The sequence below is a fragment of the Capsicum annuum genome, chromosome 10, assembly GCF_002878395.1.
Source record: "Capsicum annuum cultivar UCD-10X-F1 chromosome 10, UCD10Xv1.1, whole genome shotgun sequence".
Classification (NCBI taxonomy): Eukaryota; Viridiplantae; Streptophyta; class Magnoliopsida; order Solanales; family Solanaceae; genus Capsicum; species Capsicum annuum.
The window spans coordinates 220734313-220753585 of NC_061120.1; the positions used below are offsets into that span (position 1 = coordinate 220734313).

At 37.6% G+C, this 19273-nt stretch overlaps 3 protein-coding genes across 7 annotated transcripts in view; 2 read left to right on the top strand and 1 right to left on the bottom strand.

Moving 5' to 3' along the window:
• Positions 1-4660, top strand: part of LOC107844007 (pentatricopeptide repeat-containing protein At1g80270, mitochondrial) — an 8241-nt gene extending 3581 nt beyond the window's left edge. Inside the window, exons 1-3 of one of the 3 annotated variants that reach the window (XM_047397540.1) lie at positions 7-201; positions 1332-1890; positions 3293-4660. In XM_047397540.1, the coding sequence (XP_047253496.1) occupies positions 95-201; positions 1332-1890; positions 3293-3673 (1047 nt within the window). In that variant the 5' untranslated portion in view covers positions 7-94 and the 3' untranslated portion in view covers positions 3674-4660. Of the gene's footprint in view, positions 1-6; positions 202-1331; positions 1891-2921 lie in introns of those variants that run through there. The other 2 variants (XM_047397541.1, XM_016688473.2) reach the window with 2 other exon arrangements.
• A 523-nt stretch (positions 4661-5183) lies between these two features.
• LOC107844008 lies at positions 5184-8818 on the bottom strand. Of its 2 annotated transcripts, none has more exons than XM_047397542.1 (3): positions 7972-8818; positions 6004-6151; positions 5184-5739 (listed from the first exon to the last, which is right to left on the bottom strand). In XM_047397542.1, exons 1-3 carry the CDS (start codon positions 8028-8030, stop codon positions 5677-5679), a joined length of 270 nt encoding a protein of 89 aa, XP_047253498.1. In that variant the 5' UTR covers positions 8031-8818; the 3' UTR covers positions 5184-5676. The 2 variants fall into 2 exon arrangements, with proteins under 2 accessions (XP_047253498.1, XP_047253499.1); XM_047397543.1 differs by lacking the exon at positions 7972-8818 and adding an exon at positions 6364-7286.
• A 950-nt stretch (positions 8819-9768) lies between these two features.
• LOC107844009 (transcription factor-like protein DPB) lies at positions 9769-18632 on the top strand. 2 transcript variants are annotated; one of them, XM_016688475.2, is made up of 9 exons: positions 9769-10524; positions 12130-12203; positions 12404-12447; positions 15272-15334; positions 15410-15556; positions 15702-15770; positions 15911-16009; positions 17917-17987; positions 18128-18632. In XM_016688475.2, the coding sequence occupies exons 1-9, from the start codon at positions 10277-10279 to the stop codon at positions 18375-18377; spliced, it is 1065 nt and encodes a 354-aa protein (XP_016543961.1). In that variant the 5' UTR covers positions 9769-10276; the 3' UTR covers positions 18378-18632. The 2 variants fall into 2 exon arrangements, with proteins under 2 accessions (XP_016543961.1, XP_016543962.1); XM_016688476.2 differs by having other exon boundaries at positions 9786-10524; positions 15428-15556.
• Positions 18633-19273: the final 641 nt, after the last annotated feature.

Here is a 19273-nt window from a genome sequence, read left to right on the forward strand (position 1 = left end):
CACTATTAGCCAGCTCTGCCCTGGGCACCATGTGGAATTAGTCGAGGTGTATGAAAGTTGGTTCGGACACTGTAGTTACTAAAAAAAGAAAAAGATGTTCTTTGTGCTTTCCATTTGTCTGTCTTGGTGGATAGAGTTACCGGAACTTCTGCTGGTGGGAGGTAGTAGGTACCACGTGGAATTAGTTGAGTTACAGGTAAGGTAAGCTGGTCTGGACACTATAGTTTTTATAAAAGAAGATGTTCTTTGTGCTTCCATCTGTCCGAGTCTTAGTCGATAGAGTTACTTTGTTCTAGTGGTACCAGGAGAATTAGTGGAGGTGTACGAAAGTTGACTCAGTATTTATGCTACTAGAAATGTTCTTTGTGCTTCCCATCTATCTGAATCTTGGTGGATTGAGTTATCGGAACTTGTGCGGGTGGGAAGTAGCAGGTACCTAGTGTGATTAGTCGAGGTGCACGCAAATTGGCCCTGACACTATGGTTATTTAGAAACGATGTTTTTTTTTTTCCTTCCCATCTGTCTTAGTTTTGGTGGATAGAGTTACTTTGTACTTGTGCTGGGGAAGCTAGCACATACCCGTGGAATTAGTGGAGGAGCGGGAAAGTTGGTCCAGGCACCATGGTTATTGAAAAAAAAAAAGATGTTCTTTGTGCTTTAGTTTATTGCCTTGTAGGTTCTTTTGGAGAATCACATTAACATATGCAAGCACTTTTTTTGCTAACTATTAGATCGGGTTGGGGGTGGAGGAGGGGCTATCTGTTCTTCGAGCTAGAGAGAGTTTCTATCTATGGAAGTAGTTATAGTGCTCTACTTGCAAGTGTCCTGTAAGAAAATGTAGTTTGGAATTGGTGAAATGAATTTGTATTCTTAGTAGAAAATGCAAATGAAGGGGAGCCTTGGCGTAACTGGTAATGTTTCAAGTTGTAGAAATAGCCTCTTGCAAAAATGCCGGGCAAGGCTGGGAACAGTAAACACTTTTGGTCCAGCCCTTCCCCAGACCCCGTGCAATTTAGTGCACTGCACTGTCCTTTTTAGTAGAAAATGCAAGTTATATATTTTGTTTCATCAGTGTCAAATTTTGGTGACACAAACAGTAAAGAAAATCTTGTGTATTTTCCACTTTTAATTGGAAATTGAATCGGAGAAACATATCGTAAGAAAGCTGTAACATATTAAAATTTGTGTAGGACATAAATTAGCCTCTAGATTTTACATTTGCTCTGCTCTGTGTGATCTGTATGTGTTTTATTTTATTCCTGCTCTCAATAGAAAACTTTTCTGGCTTAAATTATGGAAAAGTAATGCACGAATTTGATCATGTATTCCAGGAAAAAAGGATTTATATCAAGATCTTCTCGAATTAGCTGTACGACGAACGAAGTAACTGGTAGATATTCAGAAGGACACAGTGAAGACAATTCAAATGAAATATCGAATCGATACCTTTCTTTTAGGGGATTCTTCAGGACAGCACATGGTTCTTCCAAATTGTTCTTGGGATGTCAAAATTTCTCTTCTCTGGTTGGCACAAAGAGCGGTATTGAGATAGACAGTGACTTGGACGATGGGTTCTCAGAGCTCGAGGGTCCTACTGTAACCGGGGGGATGCTAGAGACAAATGTGGAGACTGAGCTCTTTGTAGATGATGTTGATGGCGAAGATGTGGAAATGCCTCACGACAAACTAGAGTTGTCTGATAGTGAGTCTGATGCTAGAAAAGCACAAGTGCCCGAGGAATTGTTAAAAGCTATTACAACTGCACCGGTTCGATCTCTTAATAAAGTTATGGTTAATTGGGTTGAAAAGGGAAATGATTTGACAAGAGCAGATATAACAATTATCATGTTTTATCTTTGTAAACGACACATGTATTGGAGGGCATTGCAGGTATTCTTTTTGGTTTTATGTCAATCAGACATGTCTTTTGACCTTTATTTTTGTTCATTTATAGTGTCGTTTTTTACAAGTTCACTTATATAAACAGAATTTATCAAGCTTGAAAACTCGATAAAATAACTGGTTATCCTATAATGAGTCTATGCCACAAGCTGCAATTCCCTTTAGCTAGAGAAATTACAACTAGCTTGAGATGGTAGATATAAGCAAATCTTCTCTAATTACTCCTGGCGTTCTTTCCTTATCCATTCTGTTTTGATTAATGGTTTTAAACCTTTTTTTGTTATGTAATAAGATCTGAGACCTTTTTTGATGGTCTTATTCCTTGAGAAACCCGGAGACAACAGCATCTTTACAAACTTCATGCTAAACGAACAAAATTGCTTCAGTACTCTCTGCCCCCAAAGGTAGGGTTAAGGTCTATGTACATCCGACCCTCCTAGAAACCCCTTGTGGGATTATAATAAGTATGTTGTTGTTGTTAACTCTTTGCTGGTTGTCCATGTGCTTTTTGGGCGTCTTTTTTTAATCAAATCATGTTTCATTGTTGGAGTCTTTCTCTTTGGACTAAATACTTTGAATAATATATGGAAAATTTAAATTTTAACTATCTGCTGTAAGATCGGACGAGTTAATTATTCACTTGCCTTGACGTACCCCTGTCTAACGGCTGAGATAAAGGTATGGGTAGTTCATGTGGGACTTCCAAAATACACCAATTTGGATAAAGCCCGAGCACTTAATTTGGATACTTTTACATGCCCAACCATAAGTACCTGTAAGTGAGTTGGCATTATGTTTTCTTTTGTCCTTTTAAAAGGACAGAGTCGAAAAAGATGAGAGATATGGCCATCTGGATAATTTTTACAAAAACATTTTATGAAAAAGTACTAGGAAATAAATTTTCTGCAAGATGAGTGTGTGTTTCGGTAGTTGTAAATTTTTTGAGAGAGGAAGAAGATTTATTTTCTTGAAAACATCAAAAAGCAGTTCAACAACAACGTTTTGTTTTTTGGTTGAAGACCTATTTGGAAGATCTCTTTGTTGCCTCTGCTGATAGCGCTGTATCTCCACCTCTTTTTTGGATACTTCCTGGTTTATGCACTTCAACATGGGTTGTTTTGGGCTTTTCCTTCTTGCCCTCTTGGCTATATTGAACATCTTGTGGTGGAGACCTTTTGTTTCTTTTGAGTTGCCATGTCGGCTTATCTTTGCGTATGAATTTGTGAGAAGACGACTTGTATGAGAGATGAAGTATCATGATTCGGAGAGCAGATTTCCATTAACTCTTGTTTATCACTTATTTAATTTAGTTTTGAAGTGATGTACTTGTTTAAGCTTCATGTAACAATACGATATTGTAGCATTTGTTTAGTAATTTCCTTCTCGGCAGTTCTCTGAGTGGTTGGAGTTGAAAAAGCAACTTATATTTACTGATAGAGATTATGCTTCTCATGTTGATTTAATCGCCAAAGTCCATAGCGTACAAAAGGCAGAAAGTTATATCGAGAAGCTACCGAAGTCTTTCAGATCTGAAGCTGTTTATCGAAGTCTATTGGGCCATTGTGCTTCTAAAGGTTACACGAAGAAAGCTGAAGAGATATTTAACAAAATGAGGGACCTTGGATTCCCAGTCACAAGCTTTGCTTGCGGTCACTTGCTCACTCTATATAAGCAGACTGATAAAAAGAAGATTGCGGATGTTCTCTTGCTAATGGAAAAAGAAAACATACAGCCAACTGAGTTCACTTACCGAATACGTATAGATGCTTAGGGTCAATCTAATGATATTGCTGGAATGGAGCAAATTTTTGAGACCATGAAGGCTGACGGTATGGAACCTAAAATGATTACAAAAAGCAACATGGCGAAGCATTATATCTTTGCTGGACTTGTAGAAAAGGCTGAGAATGTACTCAAACAAATGGAAGGAGAGATGCATTTAGCCTGTTGATATTTGCTTCCTCATTATGCAGCTCTTAAAAAGGCTGATGATGTGCGCAGAATCTGGCAACTATGTGAGCCTAATGCATGGATAGTTGAGTGCATGGCCGCTATTGAAGCTTTTGGAAACCTGCATAAAATCGAGGAAGCAGAAGCTGTCTTCGATAAGATGTCAAAAGAAGGAAAAAACATTACATCGAAACATTATTATCCTCTACTGAGAATCTATGCAAGTCATAACATGTTCGCGAAAGGAAAAGATCTCGTTAAGAGGATGTCAGAGCGCGGCTGCGCTGTCGGGCCATTAGCTTGGGATGGCCTTATAAGACTTTATATTAAAGCAGGAGAAGTAGAGAAAGCAGACTCTTATCTTGCAAAAAGCTGCAGAACGCAGATTCGTGAAACCAAAAGTTGTTTCTTATTTTGCTATGATGGAAGAATATTCAAAGAGGGGCGACGTTCATAATTCCGAGAAGATATTTTACCAAATGAGACAAGCTGGATATGTCTGTCGAATTCGCCAGTTCCAACTTCTTATTCAAGCCTATATCAATGCCAAAGCTCCTTGTTATGGAATTGCTGAGAGAATGAAAGCTGACGATGTATTTCCAAATAGAACATTGGCAAACATGTTGTCTAAATCTGATCCATTTAGGAAGACAGAAACATCTGAGTTGTTGTTGTATTGATGATATCTTTTTTCTTGAAGCAAAAGTAGCTCTTGCTTCTCTTTTGTAATTATCAAATTATGCCTTACTTGCATGATGAACACTCCTGACAGATATCATCAATTTCCTCTCTTTAACTTGTTTTACCATGATGCTGTTCTTGCTCTTCATGGATTTAAGATGTATCTATGTCATTGGCCGTTTTCGGGCCACGGGCGTGATTTGGGCCAAAAATCGACCGGGCTATCCTAGGCAGTCTAGGAAACAGCCTAGTGTGGTCCATTGTGGTCAGCGGGGTTGGGTGGTCAAACAGCGTGAACGGATCGTTTTTGGGTCAAATTGGTGTGATATAGCCTACGGTTTTTGGGGTGGGCTTTGGACCCGGGCGTGAGTTGGGCCGATATACCCAAGTGGAGGTTAGTTATTTGATGTCACTGTTGTTGCTATCATTGTTTAACGCTATATAGGTTCAGAGACGGAGTTTCCTCTTGGCTTCTTTATGTGTTTACGACTTCATTTACAGAATCCCAGGTCCATCACAATGTCCACGTCAAACGCAGATTCAATCACAAAACCAATTCAAGAACACTAAGCTTCATCTGCAGTTTACCATTTATCAAAGATCAATATGAACTTACATGTAAGTTTTCTCATATGACAAGAAAACCAAAGTATCAAAGCCTTGCAATTTCTTGTAAGATTAACAAATACCATGACTTTACCAATAGTAGTCTTGCATCAAAGCAAAAGAGCTCTAATCAGTCTCGAAAACCATCTAGCACTACGCTCTAAAGCCTCTAAATACATGATAAGCATCGCGATAAAGAACCGCGAAACTACCCAAGATCTTTCTGTTCTCTTGATTCCAGATTCAGACAGCCAAACACACACGAATACAGATGGAACAACAATGGTCTCCTCAGAAAAACAAAAAAACCTTAATGTCACAATTCTTTTTGAAAAGAACAAGTAGACAAGTAAGATGTGTCTTGTAAGCCAGCTCAATACTTGCTCAACCTGAAATTATGACTCCATATGTAAGTACCAGGGGAACAGCAAAAAATCCAGAAGCACGTGCAGGCTCCAACGTAACTTCTGTCGTTGCTTTAAATACTTTCTCTGAATATCAGTTTTGTTCTGCTATACAGAATCTCCAACCTTGATATCAGACTTGAGCAGAAGTTGAACTTCTCAAAGCTGCTTCACGTTCACGACGCCGATGCTCTCTCTGAAATAGATTGAGAAAATAAGTTATCGGTGACTCAAAGGTGTTTGTTTACAAAAAGAGCAACTCGATGTCGATGATAATTTTATGACTTCATGAGAAGAAGGCAAAAAAACTTAAATTCTATGAACAAAGTGATATAAATGGCAAAAACCTTTATTCCAATAAATGTCTCATTATGGACAATAACTTGGCCAGAGAATCATAAACAAGAGATGGAAAAGAACGAATAAAAGCCTATGATTGCTGAAACAAAACAAGTCTTACTCTTCTTTCCCAATATGGATGGAAGCATACGAAATCATAGACAGGAGTTATCGTTGAGACCAAAACAACGTTAAGTCCAGTAAACAGCAGGAGACCTGTCATAGGCCTAGCTCTGTGAGGCATTGCTGATAAATGATGACCTTGAACTCTGTAAGACACAAGCTCGCATTCAGCATAAAAAACTGAAACTCAAGACTGAAAAGTGAAGCTATCTAAATCACATTTCACAAATAAATGCATCTATATACAGAAGTGGACGGTGCATTGAAGATTATATAGGAGCCTAATCACATTAATCAAGATGTTTCAAATGAAATATCTATATGCAAACAACTTCTAAAGAAACATTATTAGTTCCACCTCCATGCAGGATAATAATCGAACATGTTTAGGATGATTCATCCTTCTCGTCAATCCATTCTATAACCAAATGCCGGATCAGCTCCATCCTTCCTTAATTCCATGACAAGAAAAGATCGATATATTATATGATGAATTTGAGAACTATATCTCATGCCTGTAGTGACATACATAGTCAAAACTACAGACTAGAAACAGTACACTTTCTTAAATCATCAGTTTTTCTCTTTTTCTTTTCTACAAGTATAATGCTTATGCCTTACGTGTTAATGGAAACTTCAATTCCTTCCACATCATTGAGTCATTGACTGAAGTTCCACTCAATGAGATAGGATAATTTGGTTGCTATAGTCAATGTTATTAAAAGCCACAACAGTGAAGCAACATGAAGTGAGAGGTTATTGTTTCATTAGCGGTTGTTTCATGAGTAGAAGCCAAGCGCTTCATAGAAGATGCACTTTAGACAATGACACTTAAAAGTGATTCCAACGAGAAGCACTCGGTACTTTGAAATTCAACTTCAAGGAATTTGACTAACATATAAATTATCGTATATAAGATATTGAAACTATTTTAATTGCAATTTGATTGTAATAGCACTAAATTCATACTACATGTTTAGTAGTTTTTGACGTTCTGTATTGTATGCTTCACTACTCATTTTTTTGCTTGGAGTCTCATAGACCATATCGCTTTTCACACATTTTGCTTTTATAATCACTTGTTGTATCACATCAATCCATCATTTTCACTAATGCATCTGTACCCATACAAGTAAGGGTGCGATTCAGTATTGTTATTCTCACACAGGTTCTCCAAAATATATGCTAAAACTTAACAATAACATGTACCCATACAGATTACTCGCACACACCTCTATTCTGCACATGTCCATAAACATATCCATGTAATTTAGGTTGATTGTATCCTACAGATGATAGCATGAAACCAAATTTATGCAAAATAAGCATTCAGAAACCAAACACATGCAAAAAAAAACAACAACAACAACAAACCCAGTGTATTCCCACTTAGTGGGGTCTGGGGGGTAAGATGTACGCAGTCCATACCTCTACCTCTGATGAAGTAGAAAGGCTGTTTCCGAAAGACCCCCGGCTCAAGGCACAAGATATCACACAAACACATAGTAAAGCACAGAAGCAGATGACATAACATAAATACGGCACCCATAAGGAATATAAAACAGAGGAAAGCAGAGGAAAGCACACAGATTCGTAATAAGCATGGAACACTGAATACGGAATCATAACGGGAATAAAAAATAAAAAATAAAAAAAACCCCCACCAAGTAATTCCCTACACTAGCGACCCAATCTGGTCCTACTCTTCTGCCGTAATTCGCGTCTTCCAGACCTTCCTATCTAGGGTCATGTCCTCGGTGAGCTGTAACTGTTCCATGTCCCGCCTAATCACCTCACCCCAGTACTTCTTCGGCCTACCCCTACCCCGCCTAAAACCATCCAAAAAAAAAAAAGGAAAAAAAAAAAATAGAATGCATTAGCTACATACAATGTGTGTATAAGCTAAAAATGATGTTTTTCAACAACCGAGGGTGCGGCCTAGTGGTCACTAAAGTGGGTTTAGTACCTTGAGGTCTCCGGTTCAAATCCCAACAGAGACAAATACACTAGGTGATTTCTTCTCATTGTTGCTTGTGGTCGGTGGCAGGTATCCTGTGAAATTAGTAGAGGTGCCTACAAGCTAGCTGGCCGGATGTTATTCAATGGACCAAAGAGGAAAAAGGATACCTTTATTCATTTTTTACGACAACATACCCAGTGTAGTCCCACGAGGTGGGGTCTGGCGAAGGTAAAGTGTACGCAGTCCATACCACTACCTCAGATGAAATAAAGAGACTATTTCTGATAGACCTCCAGCTCCGTACAAACACCAATATGACAACAAAAAAACATAAAAACACACAACAAAATGACACAAAAAACAAGACACCCACAGATAATATTATAAACTATCTACCCGAAATCACTAACACCACCAAAATAACACAACATGCGTAACACTATGACTAAAGGCACAATTACACAAAGCACTCCTACCTATTAGTGACCACACATTATTCATTTTTTACAAGTAAAAAATAAATAAAGGTCTCAAGTTACTATGTGGTTTCTTTCCAACTGTGTGGACAGAGTTACTTGGTAACTGTTACTATAGTGGGCAATGACAAATATTTCGTGGAATTAGTCAGAGTTACTTGCAAGCTGACCCAGACACCACAGTTATAAAATCAATACAAAAATGAAACAAATAAAGCTTCTCTTTTTATTAATTTCAAGAATCACGGATTCCATTTCTAGTAAAATCAACAGCTAAACAAACACTCTGAATTCTAATTCCAATTATCAACAACAATTACACTACAAAATCTCAAATTTAATCTTAAATTAGCTCCCACTAATTAATATTCCTAATCTATATAAACAATATATAATTAACTATTATAATTAGCAAAAATTAAAGCAACTCACAGCTCAATTTCGCCGGAGACAGTTTTCCGATGAAGAGCAATGGCAAAATTGCTCCATTGGGCCGAATTTATATATGAAATTGGGCTTTGTTCCAAATGGGCCTAACCCCAAAAGACCACTTCTAAAAGCCCATATAAACGGAAGAACCACTTCTTCGAAAATACAAAAAGAAAAAACGTGTATCGTGTTGTCTAGCATAAAACAATTAGCATGACATGCAACGAACATGTTGAAGTACACGTTAACTATTAAAAGACACGTAGCGTAAATGTCATCGATGAATTACCCGTTTCGTAAATGATTAAAAACAGTCGCACCGAGATCATGACTTTTCTAATGTAGTTAACATTAAAAAAAAAGGACTTCTGAAAGCCTAGAAACGAAAGAACCACTTTTTCGAAAATATCGTGTTGTCTCGCGTAAGACAGTTAGGACAACATGCACTAAACAAGCGAAGTACACGCAAACTTTCAAAAGACACGTAACGTAAACAACAAAAAAAGTTTCATCAAAACGATGACTTTTCTAACATATAGAAAAATAATTACTGACAAATAGTAATATTTAAATTACATTTAAAAGAAAAATTATCAGACCACACATTAACAACACGAAATCACGTCTTAAAGCCTAACAAAAAGTAAGTACTTATAAAAAATAGAAATAAAAAGAGAAAAGGTTTACTGTGCTTTCTCGCGTAAAACAATCGCTATAACATGCAACGAACACGTCGAACTACATATAACATAAACTTTATCTGTAAATCAACCTTTCAAAACGGCAAAAAAAATAATTACGTCCAAATTACTACTTTTTCTAATATATAAAAAAAAAATTACTAATTTACCAACAAATATTTCAAAAAACTTTTTTTTCAAAAAATATTTTATAAAATAAAAATAAATAATCGTTGAGAAAACCTGGACTTTCCCTCCTTTGCTCAAAGCTAAAGAAACCAACTATTCTCCCTGCCGCCTTTCCATGATCAAGAATCCTACTAAACCCACCAATTTTTTTTTAACTTTTTTTCCTTTTTTCAAAGCCTTAAATATTATTTTTTAGCTTAATTATCATCTGGGTAATTGTCAGATTTTGTTAATTTTCATTTTTTGTGTTTTTTTTTTCCATCTGGGTTATAAAAAATTCAACTTTTGTTTTAATTATTGTTGTGATTTTATTCAGTTTTTGTTTTTTTTAGCTTAATTCTCATCTGGGTATCTTTCAATTTTGTTAACTTTTCATTTTTTGTGTTTTTTTTTTCATCTGGGTTATCAGCAAAAATTCAATTTTTTGTAATTTTATTCAGTTTTTGGTATTAATTCAAGAAAATATTATCTGGGTTTTGTTTGGATTTGCTTTTTGTTGAAGTTTCAAGATTGTTGTTATATGATTTTGTGGTGGCAATGTTGAATAATTTGGAGGATGGAGGAAAGAATTTTGGGGGTAATGGTAGAGGGGGTAGTGGGGGTGGGGGTACAAGGTCATGGGGTACTACAGTTTCAGGTCAATCAGTTTCTACTAGTAGTAGTATTGGGTCACCATCTAGTAGAAGTGAAGCAGCTATGGCTACACCAGCAAGTGATAGCACTTTTCTTAGGTTGAATAATCTTGATATTCATGCTGATGATGCTGGATCTCAAGGGACAGCTGGGTGAGTTGTTGTTGTTATTTTTATGGTGTTTGTTTGTTTTTTTGTAAAAATAAAAAAGATATCTTTATTAGCCTTAATGGATAGAGTTATCTGTCACCTGTATAACCGTGGAATTAGTCGAGGTGCACGCAAGCTTTCCCGGAAACCACGATTATCAAAAACAAAAAATGCTATCCTTATTGCTTGAGTTTATGGAATTCTATTTAGTGTAAAAGTTGATTTAGCATATACTAAGTAGTGGGTCCTCGATATCGGAGTGTATGTGTGTGTGTGATGAAAATTTGAAGAATAATGTTACGAATATGTATAGATAATCAGTAAAAAAAGGGCAGCCCGGTGCACTAAAGCTACCGCTATGCGCGGTGTCCGGGGAAGGGTCCCACCACAAGGGTGTATTGTACGCAGCCTTACCTTGCATTTCTACTAGAGACTGTTTCCAAGGCTTGAACACGTGACCTGCCGGTCACATGGCAGCAACTTTACCAGTTACTCCAAGGCTCCCCTTCCATGTATAAATAAATAGTGGCGACACAAAAACAAGTGGGTCTGGGAGTATAGAGTATACATAGACATTACACCTACCTCATGAAGGTAGACAAGTTGTTTCCAATGATAGATAATAAGTTGATTCAGCCTATAATACATAGTGAGTCCTCGATATCGGAGTGTGTGTGTGTTTGATGAAAATCTGAAGGAAAATGTTAAGAATATGTATAGATTATAAGTGGTGCAACAACACCATACTCAGTGGAATTCCACCTACCTCATGGAGGTAGAAAGGTTGTTTTTGAAGATAGATAGTAAGTGCCGCATGAACTTTAAATCATGGGTTGACCTAGGATTCCGTGGTTCTCACTAGTCCATGTGGTATCTTGTTTTTATGGTATCTATTTGGTTTTCATAAAGAGAAAATGGTATCTTCATTGCTTGAACTTCCTGAAGATGGAACTATATTTGGTGTTGAAGTTGATTCAGCGTAAGTAGTTGGGTCCTCAGTGGTCGTTTGGTACGCGGGATAAGTATAATGATCCCGGGATAAAATTTGGGATTAACTTTATCCCATGTCTGATGTGAGGTATTAGCTAATTTCCGGGACTATTTTATTCCACCATTTCTACTAAAATGTGGGATTACTATCCCATATGGGAGGTGGGAAAAAATAGTTGGGATATCCCTGCATATCCCAGCCCGTGTACCAAACGACCCCTATAAATGTGTGTGATGAATATTTGAAGAAAAATGTTAAAGAATATGTATAGATAATAAGCGGGGCGCAGACTCTAGGGTTAACCTAGGATTCTGTAGTGCTTACTAGTCCAGGATATAAGTAAATGAAATGCTAGTCTAGAGGAGTTACAGTAAATTGTTCAACCGTGAGATGATGGAACTTGGATCAGCCAGTTATCTTGAGTTGAAGAAGCATAGCTAATGGATAACACGGACATGTGGTGATTGATGATGCTAGAAGAGCAAAAACATGTGGAGATTGTCATTATGCGGTTTAACATGGAACTCACGATTGAGTTGTTAAAAGTGTATGCCAATAGTTTCTCTCACAGTAATGTTTCCTTACATTTACTTACCTCGTGTTATTTTCGGTAACAGGAAAAAGAAAAGAGCTCAGCGCGCTACAGGAGGGGATAAGAGTGGTAGAGGACTCAGACAGTTTAGCATGAAAGGTTTTTTTCTTTTAATCAGTTTTCATCTTCCTTTGGGTATTACTTTGGAGAAACGTGTTAACTTTTGCAGCAGCTGGGTTGCTTTTATTTCTCATGTCATTTATTTCTTGTGTGTTGCAACTTGCAAGCATCTCTTATTTATTTGAGCTCTGGTATCAGAGTTTCCTACTAATTACTAAGCTGTTGTTTTCTATCTACAGTTTGTGAGAAAGTGGAAAGCAAAGGAAGAACTACGTATAATGAGGTATGTTGGCGTGAGAAAATTCATCATGTTATCAACATTAGGTGATTTTAAAGTTTCTGTGTTCTCTTTATCTGTATCTTTGTTTCACCAATGGATGCTGTGATTCAGCAAACTGGTTGTGTTTTATTTGTCCATATTCTATTATATATTCAGAACCCTTTCTCGTCTGTACAATGTATTTGCGAGTGTCCCACTCACAGATTTTCTTATTATGATGACTCTGATGTATGATGATGATTGTTTGTTATGATGACTCTGATGTATGATAAATTGATAATGATTTTTTATTTTTATAACTTTGATGTATGATGTATCTTGTCTTGGCTTTTGCACTTCCATTGTTTTCATTTTCGGAAAGCTTTGTAATGCTTTTACTTGAGCCGAGGGTCTCTCGGAAACGGCCTCTCTACCTCCCAAGTTAGGGGTAAGGTCTGCATACACACTACTCCCAGACCCCACTTGTGGGATTACACTGGGTATGTTGTTATTGTTGGCTTTGGTGTATGATGATGTTTGGTATCTGGTTCTGACAGTGGCTGCGAGCAAACTACAGAGGAATATCTAACTTCTATATCTATTTTGAGATAACATTTTTATCTGGTACTTCCATGATCCATCTAAGATTTTTTGTCTGATACTTCCACCCTTTCTAACTTGTGTCATGGTGGTATCTTTTTACTTGTGTAACATCACACTATCAGCATTGAAAATCAGACTTAGAGTTGATTCCATTCTTCACGTCCTATACAAACTCATAGGTGTCACATTTTAACCTTTAGGAAGAATTTGTGGTATCAAAAGCTCCGCCAGTCCATAGGACTTCTCAACTGAGAAACGTGTCATGTTAGATGGAGCTACTGTATGTCAAGTTTTCTTTTCCTTCAGTGGATATATTTAGGGTAATTTGGAGGTTCCATGGTCGTGTTTTTCTTTTAATCCTTAAAACATTTTGATATTTTCCCTCGTTTGTGGTTTGGCACACTTCACTTTTCTTATGGTAAGCCATTTCATTCTGCTAGAGCTACAGATAGGAGACATTAACATTGCAATTCTTGCGTAATGTACAAAAGAATTGATAGTAAGTTTTACCACATTTTGAGAAAGGGAGGAAGGACTGAAGTCTTAGTCGTTGAGAAATCGACAAAGTTGTGAAAAATTGGGTGGATGGTTGTTTCCCTTATTGACAGCTTGTCACTTTGAGATGAGTTTGGTTTCTAGAATTTTCATTGTTTGGGATGCCTCTATCCAAGTTCCTCTTTCTGGGATTCAGTTGTATCTACATCACTTGTCTTGGGTGTGGCTACTCAATACAGGTGGAGATCTTGATGCTGGATGGTCTTATCACATAAATTTAGGATTCGGGGGGTACAGATCTGAGTGCACATGTGCTGGGATACAACAAATAAATGTATATGATCACGAGATATTTTAAGTCTTGATGCACCCAAGGGTGTGGCCTGGTGGTTCAATGAAGTTGGGATGAGCACCATGAGGTCTCAGGTTCAATTCCCAGCAGAGACAAACACTAGGTGTTTTCTTCCCATTTGTTCTAGCCTTGGTGGACAGAGTTACCTGGTACTTGTTGCTGGTGGGAGGTGGCAAGTGGCAGGTATCCCGTGGATTTAGTCTAGGTGTGCGCAAGCTGGCCTGGACACCACAGTTATTAAAAAAAAAAAAAAGATATGTAAGTCTTGATGACGATACTGAACTCACATTAAATGAGACGAAGCGCTCAACATGTTTTGCATCTCGCTTCACAAATGAATGTATATGATCACGAGATATGTAAGTCTTGATGACGATACTGGAGCTCACATTAAACGAGACGAAGCGCTCAACATGTTTTGCATCTCGCTTCAGGGCTTAAGCACGCCTTCGACTACCCTAGATATAAGCTGGTTTGCAAGAGTTTTGGCTTTCCCAACCGGACAAAAATTCTAAGGACTATAAATTTTTTAGAACCCCCTAGTTTATTTACATGTGGTCCCTGGCGCAACAAGGATTATGAAGGTTCCGAGCGTCGTAGGATTTCTTAATTAATGCTTTTAACCATCCTCCAAATTTCTTTCCCTCTCTATTGGAAGAGAATTTTAGCGGTGGATGTATGTAATAGTTAGTAATTATGAGATGATTCACTAAATAGCTTTCGGGTATGCAAAATATTATGTCTCACAAGGACATAGAGTTTAGGTCAACTAGTATTTTTGTCTTCAGGCTATATATTGTTATTAATCAAGTCCATGGCATGAGAATTGAGATGTGGATTATATGCTCTGTGCATTGAATAAGAAATTTACAACTAAAGTTTAGTTATTGTTCAAGAAATTTATGCATCTATTTTCTGTAACTTAATCTAAGAAAAAAAAAATCTTAGGGACATCCTTATACACAAAAAGCTGAAATACTTTTAACTGTGATTCTTCAAGCAAGTGCAACACTCTATAGCCTCATTTTACATATTCAAAGTAGAAGAGGTCACTGTAATGAATGCCAACTTCCTTTAACAGATTATATCAATTAAAGAAGCTCTTTGAACAGGGTTCTTGTTTTCATCTTGTAAGACTCATTGGACTGTCATCTCTTTTTGGCCCGATGGTCTGTAGATGTTGGGGAATGTAATTCTCAATGAGTTATCCCAGGATCACCTGTGTCCACCAGAAACTTGACAATGTGAGGGTAGTTGTACTTCTGTTGTTGGCTTCTGAGGACTTATCTGCACTGTACTTGTTACACTTGCCATTAGCTAATTTCTGTTTGCTACATTCTCCTGTGTTGCTTTGCTTTTCAAGGGATTTATGAACTCAGAAGTTAATGTCTTGCTCAGGTTGCAGATGAACTTGTAGCTGAGTTTTCTGATGCTTCCAATAGTCTTGCATGCCCAGATCAGGTTTTCCTCCATCAGAGGATTTTGAACTTTGTTGTTTTCAACAATAATATCCGTTTGAACCTTACATTATGACAGAAACAATATGATGAGAAGAACATCAGACGACGAGTGTATGATGCTCTGAACGTACTTATGGCTATGGATATCATTTCTAAAGATAAAAAGGAAATACAGTGGAAGGGTCTTCCACGAACTGATGCGAATGATATTGAGGAGCTAAAGGTTTGATTTTAAAAATTTCAATTTCATATTTACCTCTCTGTTGGTTTTCTGTTTCCTCTTTTTTATTGAATTCAGCGAGCCGTCAATTTTGACACACATCAATTGATCTATGTTTAATTTAATCTCGTGTTCATTTTAACTGCAGACTGAGCGTCTTAGCTTGAGAAATAGGATTGAAAAGAAAGCAGCCTATTTGGAAGAACTAGAAGAACAAGTGTGGATTCTCTCTAAGCACTATCTTTTGTTCAATGTTGATAATAAGTTTAATAAGTCTTTCACATTGCTGATATGCATTATACCTTGGTCCTGTAATCCAATATCTTCTATTTACTGAAGTGTTTTCGTTTTCCAAAGTATGTAGGGCTTCAAAACCTCATAAAACGCAACGAGCAGTTATATGGCTCAGGCAATGCTCCTAGTGGTGGTGTGGCTTTACCGTTTATTTTAGTGCAGGTAAATGCTCAACAATCATCTATTGTTATTGGTATTGTTTAGCAAATAAGTAAATAACTGATACAAGTCATTACATTCTTAAATATGTCATCTCATGGTTTCTTTTGTTGGGATTAGTTCAAGGCTACAAGGGAGGCAAGTAAGCTCGTAGCAGCATGCTTACTTGAGGTCAAGTAAATTTTGACCAGGCCCAACAATTTTGATATTCATTATAGCTGATTGCTTTTCACCTATATTTGACTATAACCCTTCTTTCTAATAAAGATCAGAAGGATTATTTTTTTATAAGAATGAGAAGACAGATATAGAATTCCCCTCTGCTCTGGTCTCTGAACGAGGAGAAAAGAAGAGACGGTTTCCCTATTTGTAATTTCTTTATGCAAGCTCATACTCGCACAGTAGAAAACATGTAAAAATACTCTCTCAAAATCAACTTCACAATACCATTTTTTATCAACTTCAACGAAATAGAGGACCGAAGAGGTGTGAGGGGTTGGCTATGGTGGGTGTGAGGAGAAGTAGGGGTAGGCGGAAGAAATATTGGGGAGAGGTGATTAGGCAAGACATGACACATATGCAGCTTACTGTGGATATGGAGATCGAGAATTAGGGTAAAGGTTGGTAGGTAGTTGATCGTTGCCTAGTTTCCCTTATTATTATTATTATTATTATTATTATTCTCCTAATATCTTAGTTGTCGATCTTATAATTACATGTTGTTTCCTTTGTTCCTGTTATTGTATTATATACTGTTGCTACTGTTTTCTTCTCCATTAGTTTCAACGTGGCTTCTTCATTACTGTATTTCCCTTTATTGATTAGGTTATGCATTACTTGAGCTGAGGGTTTGTCGGAAACAACCTCTCTACCATCAAAAGTAGGGGTAAGGCTGCATACACACAATCCTCCCCAGGTCCCACTTGTGGGATTACACTGGGTACATTAATGTTCAACGAAATCTGTCCAAACGCCTATTTAAGATTAGCTTAGTTACTGAAAATGAGCGAGTTATAACATATGAAGTCTTCATTTTGTACCTGAATAGTTTTTTTTTTGTTGTTGTTGCTAGTGTTGGATTTTATATCATTTAGTATCAATAGAACTCCAAAAGGCAAGAGCAATGCTCGTCTTAGATGAGTAGAGCTTTTTTGCATCTAAAAGAATAAAGCACAGGACCATTTTGATTGAAGCTTGGAAGGAAGATGAGCTTCTGTATATATTCTTACATATCGAGTCTATAGTCACAAAATATTTCTTAAAGAGAACTTTTTGTGGTTAAGTTAGATTCATTATGTCCATATTCTATTCTATTAGCTTCTTTTCCTCCATATCTGTGTGCCTCATTTTCACTTGGCGCTAGTCATAATCGACAATTTTGGGGTTTAACAAATTTCTTTCCTCCTTTTAGGAACAGAAAAGGAAATAAAAGTTTTGATAAGAGTGCCTTGTTAAAAAAGTGGCCGGCAGGACTTCCCTTTACTGATGATAAGTGTTCTAGGATGGCTAAATAATGAAGTGGACGTAGGGATTCTATTTCCAATACCCATCCTAAACTTACGATGAGCTTTTCGAATGGACACTTTATTTTCTGTTACTTACTAAACTTGGGTTCACTATGGCCAATGCTCATGTTGAATTTTCATACATGCAACCTTAGTAGTACAAAAGGAGGCATCCTCTTTGCATATTTTGGCTTAAGCCCTATTTTATTGTCGATGCACATAAGGAATCATATGTTGGGAGTGTGCATCATTGCTTTTTTCGTCAGTATCCTCGTGTGGCATTTTATAATTCGCGTGCATCTGCAAATTTCAGCAATAGAATTGATGAGAAAATAGAGATTGTAATGCTGTTGTTGTAGCACTTCGTTGTTATCATGCCTCTTATGTTTTTTTATGGTGCTTTAGACCCGTCCTCATGCTACAGTCGAAGTGGAAATATCAGAAGATATGCAGCTGGTGCATTTCGACTTCAACAGGTTAGTAGCGTTGGAACGTCTACACCCTTGGTTCAATGAAAGTGTGAATGATTCGACTGAGCTCGATAAACAAGTTATACATACTTTTGACTCTATCTTGACATTCATTAACTCATTCAAATGTGGTTTGTCAACTCCAGCACTCCGTTTGAGCTGCATGACGATAATTATGTCCTCAAAGCAATGAAATTCTGCGGAAGACAAAATGATGATGTCGTCGCAGCACAGAATGTAGCAGCTGCTGATGGAGGTGAAGGTTCCAGTTCCAGTATGGCCAACATGTTTCAACACCAAATCCCTCATCCATCAGCGCCGAACACTTCTGCTAGGATTCCGACCTCGCCTCCTGTCCCCGGAATACTAAAGGCTCGCGTCAAACACGAGCATTAGTCTGTCAGCTTCTTTCTTGATCAATTACTGTACTCATTAACGCGTAGTATCGCTGTACATTATGTGTAAAGTATTTTTACTGGAAGCAGCCTCTCTGTTCACTACTTGTTTAGAACCTTCTGTCTAATTTGGAGAGAGGATAGTGGTAGAGTTTTTGATTTTTTACCAAGTTTACCTTTTAGGTATCTATTAACTGTTTCATCAAAATTGCTATGTGTTTTGGCAAATCAAAAACTAAAGCCTGTTTGGACACAATTTCTTTTTTTGCTTGTTTTCAACTATTCTTCTTTCCAAATATTGTTTTCTGTTTTTTTTGGTTTCCCACCTGGTGTCCGGTGTCCACATTGGAGCCTCGATTAATCCGGATCACCTGTTGCAGGGCGCTCCCAACAGGATTTTCTCCATCCCCGGAGCTCGACCCGAGACCTCTGGTTAAAGGTGGAGCAGTCTCATCACTACACAATTCACGTTGGTTTTCAAATATTGTTTGGTTATACATCATAGTCGATTTTTCCCTCCAACTTGAAGTTGAGTTTTTTTATGTTTCAAAATATGGTTCTAACAATTTTTTTCAAGTGAAGTGCAACTTCAAATTTCAAATATCGCCCATAAGGAACCGGGTGCTATAACACATCGATTTGGCTCCAAAATGGTTCGTTCGTGCTGTTTCACCCGTTTGATCGTCCAAATATCCCCGGGCTCACACTCCCCCGCTTCATGCCTGGGAGCCTCTGGTTGATTTTTGGTTCATTTTACGCCTGGGCCCCACCGATTTGGTTGGAAAACGGTTCGTTTGCATCGTTTCGCCCGCGTGACCGCCCAAACAAACCCGCCAGCCCACACTCCCCCGCTCCACAACCTGCCTGGGAGTCCACAATCGATTTTCGACCCAATTC